Source organism: Oreochromis aureus, linkage group 3, assembly GCF_013358895.1.
Source record: "Oreochromis aureus strain Israel breed Guangdong linkage group 3, ZZ_aureus, whole genome shotgun sequence".
NCBI lineage: Eukaryota > Metazoa > Chordata > Actinopteri > Cichliformes > Cichlidae > Oreochromis > Oreochromis aureus.
The window spans coordinates 128,696,915-128,709,291 of NC_052944.1; the positions used below are offsets into that span (position 1 = coordinate 128,696,915).

General features: G+C 48.2%; 1 protein-coding gene across 1 annotated transcript in view; it reads right to left on the minus strand.

Annotated features, from left to right (window-relative positions):
* The window catches only part of LOC120438074 (trichohyalin-like), a 66,301-nt gene extending 55,044 nt beyond the window's left edge, over window positions 1-11,257 (minus strand). The window contains exons 1-2 of the mRNA XM_039608519.1: window positions 11,096-11,257; window positions 9,845-10,063 (exon numbers count right to left, since the gene is read on the minus strand). Of these exons, the coding sequence (XP_039464453.1) occupies window positions 9,845-10,063; window positions 11,096-11,222 (346 nt within the window). The 5' untranslated portion in view covers window positions 11,223-11,257. The remainder of the gene's footprint in view (window positions 1-9,844; window positions 10,064-11,095) is intronic.
* Between the last annotated feature and the right edge of the window lie 1,120 nt (window positions 11,258-12,377).

A 12,377-nucleotide genomic window follows, 5' to 3' on the forward strand; every position in this document is an offset into this window, starting at 1 on the left:
AAACTACTACTGATTCCTACAAAATGCCTAGTAGCTCTTGATTCTGTCACCGCTGCAATGGCAGACGTGTGGTGTGTGTGAGAGAGGAACCAAGATGCAGGAACTTCCTGAGATGCGAGGGAGGTTGATTGATCATAAGGTATAAATAGGACAAAGGTCAGATTAAACAGGTTAAACAGCAAAAATTAAACTAGGATAAAGAAATAAAACATTAAAGGAGCAAATAAATTAAAAGTTTGAGTTACTGAGAAATTAAACACGTTTAAATGAGGTTAAGAGTTAAATTTTAAGCCTTTGTTAGTTAGTTGCCACACACACTTTATATTGTTCAAGTCCAAATCACAGTGAAACATGTTCACTGACAGCTCAGCTTCAGCATCTTATTCATGCTGTGATTGCGGCCGTTCCCCAACTCTGTTTATCTTTAACCCAAATCATCACAACATGGAAATATAATCATCACATCAAAATGATGTGACTGGAAGGATGTAGTCTGTGCTCCACCTTTCTCCTCCACACCTCCAGGTGGAGAACATGGATGCATGAATCTCTACAGAGTTCTTTGAATATTATCTGTCTCTTCAGTTTCAGTGGAAAAAAAAAATCCTCACAGAGACAAAATAACCAGTTTGTATCCAACATAACTCAGCTGGACTCTGATGCTCCGTATAACAGCCACGGATGAGTATGGATTCACTCAAAGCATTGAACAAACTTTATTGTGACATTTATTCTCTGATATTTGCTCTTCAGCTCGAGTTTCCATCAGTGGGAACATTTCCTGATTCAACTTTTCTTCTGTTCAAATCAAACTCCATGAGTCCTGATAATCAGATTGTATAGAAAACATGGAGACTGTGTTCATTTGTTCACTTCAATAAAAATCAATCAGTTCATCAAATAAAATCAGTTGTTGATTAGTTTGGTTGACAGGACAGATGATCAGAGGTACAGAGTTTTTACCTCCATCATTCAGACAGGGACTGAAGTATGGGCGGAATTTGTGAGTGAAGGAGCAGCCAGTAAAGGAGTAGATCAGAGCTGCAGCACCTACACCTAAATCTACACTTCAATAGGTTCGACTGCCCTGCGTCTCCTGTCTCCACACCCAGCTCTTCCCATCTTCTCCTTTCGCCTCCCCCCTCTCCTGCCCCCTCAGACTGTCTCACCCTGTCCCTCTCAGCAGATGACATCAAAAAAAGAATTGGGCAGACTCCACTCCGGCAAAGCTGCTGGTCCTGATGGTGTCAGTCCCAGGGCCCTCAGGTGCTGTGCTTCCCAGCTGTCTGGAGTTCTACAACGGATCTTCAACATGAGCCTGGAAATGCAGAGAGTCCCATTACTCTGGGAGACATCCTGCCTGGTTCCTGTCCCTAAAAAGATCAACCCATCGACCCTCGGTGACTACAGGCCAGTGGCTCTGACCTCACATGTCATGAATACGCTGGAGAGACTAATCCTGAATCATCTGCGTCTGCTGGTGGAGCCTTGGCTGGACCCCCCTGCAGTTTGCTTATCAACCTTGTATCGGCGTGGAGGATGCCATCATCTACCTGATGGACCATGCTTATTCTCATCTGGACATTGTCGGGAGCACTGTGAGGGTCATGTTCTTTGACTTCTCTAGTGCTTTTAACACGATCAGACCATCACTGCTGTGGAATAAGCTCACGGAAATGCAGGTGGACGCCCCACTGGTAGGTTGGATTACGGACTATTTAACAAGTCGACCACAGCATGTCCGACTGAAGAGCTGCCGCTCAGATAACATTCTGAGCAGCACAGGGGCGCCACAGGGGACGGTCCTATCACCCTTCCTCTTCACCCTCTACACATCTGACTTCAGGTACAAGTCTCAGTCTCGTCATCTGCAGAAATTCTCAGATGACTCTGCCATCGTGGGCTGTATCAGGGATGGACAGGAGGAGGAGTACAGGAGTGTGGTGGACAGCTTTGTTGAGTGGTGTGAGCTAAACCACCTACAACTTAACATCACAAAGACAAAGGAACTGATTATGGACTTTAGGAAGAAGGCTCCTTCTCCTACCCCTGTCACCATCAGAGGGGCTGATAGAATAGCCTTTATAGAATAGCCTTTATTGTCATTGTACAGGGTACAACGAAATTGGAGTGCCACTCCCTTGGTGCAAAAATACAATAAATATAAATGTAAAATATAAAAGGTGCAATAAAACAAACAATAGTATGTACAATACATACAGGATAGCAGCATTAATATAATGACAGTAAGAATAGCAGCATAATAATTATAATTGACGGTGACAGTATGGAGTAGCTAAGCAGTTTCAATTGTTTTTGTGCTTATTTACAACGGTGATAGCTCTGGGAAAGAAGCTATCCCTGAATCTGTTTGTCCTGGTTTTATGTGACCTGTACCGTCGGCCTGACGGTAATAGTTCAAACACTTGATTGCTGGGGTGAGAATGGTCCTTGATGATATTGCAAGCTCTGCTGAGGTACCGAGAGTTTGCAATGACCTCCAGGCTGGGCAGAGAGCAGCCAGTGATCTTCTGGGCTGTGTTGATGACCCTCTGCAGTGCTTTCCTGTCTGCAACTGAGCACCCTGCATACCATGTTGTTATGCTGTACGTTAGGATGCTCTCTATGGTGGCTCTGTAGAATGTCACCAGCAGCCTCTCCTCCAGGTTGTTCCTCCTGAGCACTCTTAGAAAGTGGAGACGCTGCTGGGCCTTTTTTTACCACCGCCGTGGTATTTGCAGTCCAGGAGAGATCATCAGAGATCTGCACGCCCAGAAACCTCATGGAGTGCACCCTCTCCACACAGCTCCCATGAATGTACAGTGGGGCCGGGTCTGCTCTGCCCTTCCTGAAGTCGAAGAGAAGTTCTTTAGTTTTCGTGGTGTTCAGTTGGAGGTTATTAACTGAACACCACTCAGTCAGTCTGTTGACCTCATCTCTGTAGTCCGACTCATCCCCCCTTGAGATGAGTCCAACCACGGTGGTGTCATCCGCAAACTTTATGATGGTGTTTGGGAGATGGGTAGGGGAGCAGTCGGATGTGTAGAGCGTAAACAGGAGGGGACTCAGAACACATCCTTGTGGAGACCCGGTGCTGAGTGTGATGGTGCTGGACAGGTGTGGGCCGAGTCTGACAGACTGAGGTCTGTTTGTCAGGAAGTCCTTGATCCAGAGGCAGATGGGGGTGGAGAGTCCCAGGTGAGACAGTTTCTGGACCAGGATCTCTGGGATGATATGATTAAATGCTGAGCTGAAGTCCAGGAAGAGCATTCTCACATAGCTTCCTCTGTGCTCCAGGTGACTCAGCGCAGTGTGGAGCGCTATGGTGATAGCGTCCTCCGTGGATCGATTTGTCCTGTAGGCAAATTGGTGGGGGTCCAGAGTGGGAGGCAGACCGGCCCTGATGTGCTGACAGACCAGTCTCTCAAAGCACTTCATCACTACAGGCGTAAGTGCAACAGGCCTGTAGTCATTTGGGCTGACCACAGCTGTCTTCTTGGCGATGGGGATGATGGTGGAGGTTTTGAGGCAGGGCGGGACGGTGTTTAATGACAAGGAAAGGTTGAAGATTTTAGTGAAGACTCTGGTCAGTTCGTCAGCACATGCTCTGAGAACCTTTCCATGTATTCCATCAGGACCTTCCGCCTTCCTGGGATTCACTGACCTTAGAACACACCTCACTTGATGCTCCCTAAGTGTTAGTGTGCCGGTGCTGGGGGCGGGTGGAAGTGGTGTGACAGCTGAGGGCCTGGTCATCTCAAAGCGGGCGAAGAAACGATTTAGATCCTCAGCCAGCGAGGCATCAGTCCTAGATGTCGCCTGGTTATTGTTTCTGTAGTTGGTAATGTGATTGATCCCCTGCCACATTTTTCCGGGGTCGTTGTCAGCAAAGTGATCTTCAATCCTCTTCCTATAGGCAGCCTTAGCTTTCCTGATGCCTCTACTCAGGTCTGCCCTGGCCGCCCTGTACGCAGCCCTGTCCCCTGACTTGAAGGCAGTGTTGCGGCTTTTTAGGAGGGATTGCACTTCGCTATTCATCCAGGGTTTTTGATTTGGAAACACCCTGACCCTTTTGTTGACGGTGACATTGTCAACACAGTTCCTGATGTACGAGAGTACAGTGTCCGTGTACTCCTGGAGGTTGTGGCTGGAGAATAAATCCCATACAGTAGATGAGAAGCAGTCCTGCAGTTGAGAGAGGGCTCCTTCAGGCCAGGTTTTTATTGTCTTTGTCTGGGGCTTTGTTTTTCTCAGCAGGGGGGTGTAGGTGGGGGTGAGGGACATGCAGAGGTGATCAGACCCAGCCAGGTGGGGGAGGGGTGTTGCTCTGAAAGCATGCCTGATGTTTGAATAGACATGATCCAAGGTGTGTTCTCCTCTCGTAGCAAAGTCCACAAACTGGACAAATTTAGGAAGCACAGTCTTTAGGCACGCTTTGTTAAAGTCACCGGCGACAATGAAAACCCCATCGGGGTGGGCAAGCTGTTGTTTGTTAATGGTGTCAAGCAAGAGGCTGAGAGCAGTGCCAACGTTAGCATCCGGCGGTATATAAACAGCTATCACAATAACTACTGTAAACTCCCTCGGGATGTAAAAAGGTCTGCACGAGACTGCCAGAACCTCCAAATCAGGAGAACAGTGTGTGTGAATGATCCTGCTGTTACAACACCAGTTGTTATGCACGTAAACACATAGCCCCCCTCCTCTGCTTTTACCTGAGTTGCTGTTTCTGTCCTGCCGGTGTAGCGTGCGGCCTGCTAACTCGACTGCAGCGTCGGGAATCAGCGGGTGAAGCCACGACTCCGTAATAAGAATAATGCTGCAGTTGCGTGCAAAGCTCGTGGTGGCTATCTGTAGCTCCAATTCGTCCAATTTGTGGGTGATGGATCTGGCGTTCGACAGGAAAAGGCTCGGAAGTGCTGGCCGGTGTGGTTGTTTGCGTAGCCTAGCATCTGAGCCCGACCGGCATCCCCTCTTCTGCTTTCTCTCCCTCCGTCGCCTTCTGCGCTTGCTGGGCGGGCAGACCATCCACGGTGACCCCGGCGGTCTCGCTATCTCCTCCAGGATGTTGTGTGTTCGCTGATAGTCGCCAGAAACAGACAAACTATATTTGAAACCTAGGTCAATTAGGTTCTGGCGACTGTAAGAGATGGCGGCGTTGCAAACATTCAAAAATATACACAGTAAAAGTAAAAATGAGCACCAAACTGGAGAGCTAAGAGCCGCTGCACCCGTGCGCGCCGCCATCTTGAAAAAGATGTGGAGATCGTTGAGGACTACCGGTACCTGGGGGTACACTTGGACTGTAAACTGGACTGGACCAAGAACACCAATGCTATCTTCAAAAAAGGGCAGAGTCGGCTTTTCCTACTGAAGCGACTCAGGTCCTTCAATGTTGGTAGGAAAATGCTGACCATGTTCTATCAATCGGTGTTGGAGAGCGTTGTGTTCTTTGCAGCTGTGTGCTGGGGAAGTGGGGTGAAGACAGCTGATGCCAACAGGCTGAACAAACTGATTAGAAAGGCTGGTTCTGTCCTGAGTGCCAGACTTGAGAATCTGGAGGAGGTGTCTGAAAGGAGAATGCTAAAAAAAAGCTTCTTTCTATCATGGACAACCCCTCCCACCCCAGGAGCAAACGCAGCAAAAGACTCATTGCCCTGAAATGCAGAACTGACCGCCACAGGAAATCCTTTGTGCCGGTGGCAATAAGACTGTTTAACTCTTCCTCACTCTGTAGGTGATTCTCCTGAGACTGTTACCTATGTTATTCTGTTCCCTCCCAGACCGTGCAATATTACCCAAGAGTACTTATTGAATATTTGTTTCATCCCCCCATCATATGCTGCTACTCCCTTTATTCTATTGCACAATACTTTGTCACTTTCTAGAATCGCCTGCACTGATAGTTAACTATATCCTGGTGAATAAATAACTTATGTATATTACTTCGTTAGAGTTATCCGATACTATATCTTGCACTATCCTACTGTATATTACTGTACACTATTCTTATTGTATATATTGTATATCTTATATCTTATTCATCTGTTCCTCTGTCTGTCCTGCTGCTTTGAGCATGTACATGACAAAAGAATTTCCCTCGGGATAAATAAAGTTGTTCTTATTCTTACATCATAAAAGGAGACCAGACCCTCCTCATAATCCACAAACACCCCCACCTTCTCAGGACCAGGCTGAAGATAGAGACAGACTGAAGGGGAAGCACGAGCACTGAACTCATTTCCATTTCTCAGCATCACAGTCCAGAAACCATCCTGAGGTCTCAGTGTGATTTCTCCCTTCCTGTTGATTGACTCTGTGGCCACTCCTAAATCCCAGTCAGTCTTTCCTTTAACCTGAACCTCAAAGTAAAATCTGCCTGAAGGGAAACTCTGCTCTCCTAAAACCATACCATAGTAAGAAAATCTCTCTGGGTTTTCTGGAAGTTTCTTCTCCACATCACCACAGTACACTTGTTTTCCATCATCAGACAGGATGAGAGCAGGATGAGCTGTATCAGGATCCAGAGTCACATCCACTGCATCCTGCTGGACCCTCTTCAGCTCAGCCTCAAACAGCTTCTTCTTCTTCATGAGTTTCCACATTGTCTCCTCCAGCTGAGCCACAGCTCTCACCACATTCCCCTCATATGATGGTGGACGGACTCTGACCTCTGTCCAGACCTTGGTGGGTGAAGCTTTGGAGGAGGTGGAGGTGGTCTTCAGAGCGTGGGAGCGTCTCCACCTCAGCGCTTCTCTCCATCAGCTCAGAGATTTCCTGTTCCAGATCTTTGAAATGGACCTTCAGCCTGTTTCTCTGTAGTTTCCTGTTTGTCTTCGATCTCCTTTATGAGCTCCTTCAGGCGTCTCTCAACAGACTCCATCAGAGCAGTAAAGACCTGAACACCTTCTGCTTTCTGTCTGTCTGCAGCATCTTTACTCATCTTCACGACTCTGATCTCCTGAATCTTCAGTCGTCTCTTCTGGATCATGTGCTGAATCTCAGCCTCTGTCTTCTCCAGCTCTGCCTTCTTTCCTTCATATTCTTCTCTCAGAGGAACAAACTCGTGGTTCTTGTGGTCTAAAACATAGCAGAGCATGCAGACACACGTCTGGTCGGCCTTACAGAACAGCTCCAGAAGTTTATCGTGCTTCGTACACATCCTGCCTTTCAGGTTCTCCACAGCATCAATCAGTTGGTGTCTTTTCAGACCTTTCACTGTCAGATGAGGCTCCAGGGGAGTCTGACAGTAGGAGGTCTGACACACCAGGCAGGACTTCAGGGCCTTCAGTCTGGTTGCAGTGCAGACGTCACAGGGAACTTCTCCTGGTTTGGCAGCTTGTTTCTCTGAGCTGCTGCTGCTGGCTTTCTGCTGAGCTTCACATCTGAACTGAGCAACCACCTCAGAGATGAAGGTGTTGACATTCAGCTGAGTTCTAGTGTAGAAAGTCTCGTTACTGTCATGGCTGTGTGCAGGCAGGCAGGGAGGAAGGACCCAAAATGCAGGACTCGGAGGCAGATGTAAACTCAAAACACGCAGCTTTATTGCTGGGCAGAAAAGGCACATAAACTTAACTAAACTGAGAATACAGAAATGAACTAAGCAGACAGGCAGGCTAGCAGATGGAACACACAGTCAACTAGAGGGTAGGAGACGTTAACGACGCGACCCTGACACAAAGACACACTGGGCTTAAATACACTGAGGGAGTCATCAAGGAATTAGAGACAGAAGGGGAACACAGCTGGAAGGAATAAGACCTAACGAAACAGGGAGAGCAAAGCTGGAACACTGACATCAGACAGGAACATGAACCTTCAAAGTAAAACAGGAAACAAAACACACTTAACTAAGACACAGACTAGACAGAGAGAGGCAGACTTGACGCTGAACTAAACCGGCAATAATAACAAAATACAACCCGAACCTTAGTCATAATGCAGAAACATACCAGAATAACTGAAACACAGATCCATAATAAAAATCAACAAAGCACCAGAGAAACATAAAGAACAATCATTCAAAACATAAGGAACTCAAAATGCTGGGTCGATCCGACCCAGGACCGTGACAGTACCCCCCCCCCCTCTAAGGGCTGGCTCCTGACAGCCCAACACGACAGCAACAAAAGGAAGAAACACCACAAAACAGAAAACCACCCAACCAGGGTGGGCGGAGGGGGTACAGGAAGGAGGGACAGAGTCCACAAAGACCCAGATGGTCAAGTTCAGGGGGCCGACCCGGAGGCCGACAGCGCAGGAGGCCAAAACAGTTCAGTTCCGGAGGCCGACCGTGTGAAAGGCAGCGGCAGCGGGGCAGGTCCGGAGGCAAGCCACGCAGTAGGCAGTGGCGCGGAAACAGTTCTGGGGGCCGACCGTGTGGACGGCAATGGCGGCAGCGAGAAAGCAGTTCTGGGGGCCGACCGTGCGGATGGCAACGGTGTAGAAACAGTTCTGGGGGCCGCCCGTGTGCACGGCAGCGGCGGCAATGCAGGTCCGGGGGCCGGCCACGCGGAGGGCAATGGCGGCGTTCAGGAGGTTGTCCACAGCGGCGACGATGCCCAACAAGCGGCCTGGCAGATGACCGACGATGTGGAGGTGGCAGTTGGGGACCTGAGGGCTGCGTGGCCCCCGCCGCACCGGACGAGGCCGAGGCAGAGGCTGGACCAGACGACGCTGATGCAGACGAGGCAGAGGCTGGACCAGGCGACGCTGATGCAGATGAGGAGGCTGGACCAGGCGTGGATGAAGCCGGAGCTGGACCAGGCGTGGATGAAGCTGGTGGCTGGACGGGCTCCTCGGGCCCCCCAGCTGACGAGGAAGATGGCTGGACGGGCTCCTCGGGCCCTCCAGCGGAGACAGGAGGCCGGAGCGGTCCCTCGGACCCTCCGGCAGAGACGAGGACGGGTTGGCCGGGCTCTCCAGAACCCCCAGCGGAAACAGTCACTGAACCAGCGGGCACAGGGGCCCCTGGCACACACATGGCTGAACCAGCAGGCTCGTGGGCCTCTGGCAGGGACAAAACGGAACCAGCAGGCACACGGGCCTCTGGCAGGGACAAAACAGGCTGCGCTGGCTTCTCTATGTCCAGGGGTCCAGAGTTAACTGAATGCTGATATATAACCTCTGGGGAGGCCCCGGAGAGAGTAAAAGTCTCAAATTTAGCCAGGTCTTGAGGAGCAACGAAAGTCGGTGTGGGGCTATCCTCCTCCTGAAAATTAGTGGGTGGAGATGGTGGCTGAGGAGCAGGCAGTGCTAATGGCTGAGGTGCTGGCAACACAAGAGAGCGCACTGAACTCGACTGAACTGACTGGAGAACAGGAGGAGGCCGAACTGACTGGAGAACAGGAGGAGGCCGAACTGACTGGGCTGCAGATGGTAGTGGCGGTTGTGGTAAAGGTGGAACTGGTGATTGAGTGAATGACTGAGCAGCAGGGGACTGAACTGGGAACCGCTAGGCAGCTAAGCGAGCTTCTGGCTGGGCAGCTAAGCGAGCTTCTGGCTGGGCAGCTAAGCGAGCTTCTGGCTGGGCAGCTAATACTAATACCACAGATGAAGGTGGAGGTGTGATGGGTTGAGGATGGCGAGGGTGCAGTTTCGTCTTTAAAGGTGGATCGAGTGATTTGGCAACAAATAATGATGGAAAAGGTCGCTGGTGCCGCGAATACCAAGAGGCGAGGGCCTCCAGGAGGGCAGCTGAATCTTCCTTCCCTGGACTGCCCATATCAAACAGTTTAAAGCAGAGTCTCACTCTCAGACCCGTGATTATTTGTTTTAACCTTTTTATGTCCATACAACTGACGGTCAATGTTGTAGATGACAATAAGTGATCAAAAAACACTACCTGAGTAAGTCTCTTGTGATTGTCTGCAGCGTGGATTACGCTTTGGCAGAAATCCTTCAACTGCTTGAGCATTTCCTCCGTCGTGGCAACACCTGAGTCCGCTGGGTCCATCTTGTGGTCGTGTCATTCTGTCATGGCTGTGTGCAGGCAGGCAGGGAGGAAGGACCCAAAATGCAGGACTCGGAGGCAGATGTAAACTCAAAACACGCAGCTTTATTGCTGGGCAGAAAAGGCACATAAACTTAACTAAACTGAGAATACAGAAATAAACTAAACAGACAGGCAGGCAGGCTAGCAGATGGAACACACAGTCTACTAGAGGGTAGGAGACGTTAACGACGCGACCCTGACACAAAGACACACTGGGCTTAAATACACTGAGGGAGTCATCAAGGAATTAGAGACAGAAGGGGAACACAGCTGTGAAGAATAAGACCTAACGAAACAGGGAGAGCAAAGCTGGAACACTGACATCAGACGGGAACATGAATCTTCAAAGTAAAACAGGAAACAAAACACACTTAACTAAGACACGGACTAGACAGAGAGAGGCAGACTTGACGCTGAACTAAACCGGCAATAATAACAAAATACAACCCGAACCTTAGTCATAATGCAGAAACATACCAGAATAACTGAAACACAGATCCATAATAAAAATCAACAAAGCACCAGAGAAACATAAAGAACAATCATTCAAAACATTAGGAACTCAAAATGCTGGGTCGATCCGACCCAGGACCGTGACAGTTACACATGGGACACTGACAGCTCTGATTCAGGTCCCAGTGCTGACTGATGCAGGTTTTGCAGAAGTTGTGTCCACATGGTGTAGAGACTGGATCAGTGAATAACAAAGTTATCAATCGTTCGTTTCATCTTTTCTCATCACCCACAGCTACATCCACTCCTATCAGGCCTCACCTGCTCACCTCTCTCTATCCGTCTACACTTTCAAACAAACACACGTAGGCCTGCAGGAACATTTGGACCACGGCCACTCAGAGAGGTCCTGCCCTCTCTGATTGGTTTAGACCACGATATGGGCATAATGTGTGTCTGTCATTGACCACACGGAGGCTTTCAGAGTTGCAGAGACTTTTGTTTTTACTCGAACGGCTGGTCGCACCTGTGTGACCGAGCATTTGTTAAATCGCACCGTGGAGAAATGAGGTGGCGCTCTAGAGCCCTGATGAAGTGAACAAAGTAAAGATCTGTGTAGAAACAGGCAGTGTGATCAGCTGCACTCACCACTGTTGCTGAGAGAAACCTGATGGACTCCGGTGAATCTTCTTTTAGAGACAAACAGGACTCGACTGCAGCTCTGCTGCTGCTCTCTCACACTTTCACTTCTGGAAAATGACGTTGAACTTCTCATCTTTGGTCCGCCTCTTCCTGCTTCTCCCTTACAGGAATCAGCCGGTCTGTACTCAGTGACTTTGTGCAGTGGGTGGGAGGAGTGAGGAGTGGTGTGTGGGTAAAGTTCACACAGTAATGACGGCCTCAGGTGATCATGAGAAACTCACCTGGATTTCCTTTTTCCACAGCAGACTGAGAGCTTCAGATGAACACTGAAGAACGTCTCAGACACAGGTGGTAAAAGTACACACAGTCTGTACTTAAGTAGAAGTACTACTGTTAAAAATACTCCAGTGAAAGTACTAATTCAACTGTCTACATCAGTGGTTCTCAAAGTTTTCACAATGACTACCACCTGATAAAATCTTGAAGTACCAGCCTTATGACCCACATTAAAGTAGAGTAGTATGGGCCTATTTAACACCACATACAGTTTACACACACAATTTTATTTCTTATATGAAGGTTATTTATTTTAACTGTCATAACCAGGATGTGAAAAGTGATAATAATAACAACTGTACTGCATTAAAACACTCACAGCAGGGGGGATATCCAATCTTTAAGTGATGACGTATGAACCCTGCTTCTGGATCCAAACTATTCTGCATTTATTAAGGCTGTTGGGTTTTTAACAGTGTTTGTATTTTGTTCTATTTAACCTGAACAAACCCCTGAAAAAAGGCAGTGATCACTGGGGCTGGGTATCATCACTGATTTCTAGAATCGAATCGAGTATTATCGATTTTGCCTCAGACAGTCAGAAATATTATAATTCTGATCACGTATCGGTACATATCCATATTTTTATATCCATAAAAAGAAAGCTGACACTTGTGAGACTTTATCAAAGGTGTGAACATCATAGCAGATGCCTTTGTGTAAAAGTAGCTGAGGATAAAACAGAAAAACATGAAGGTGATTTACCTGGTCTGGGATTTATAAAAATATTCTGCAGTATATCAAAAAATGAAAGAAAACCATGAATCAACATATGAACGTTACCCGATGCTGCTGAAGTGAAGCAGAACAAAGTTACAGACGTTTGATTACAGACACAACCAAGCGATTTGCAATAATTTTAAAAAGTTTTAATTTGTTCAGTGTTGAACAGCAGAAATGAGGCTATCTTTTCGGAAGTAAGTAAAAGGAAACACAAACAGCGCTGTAAACA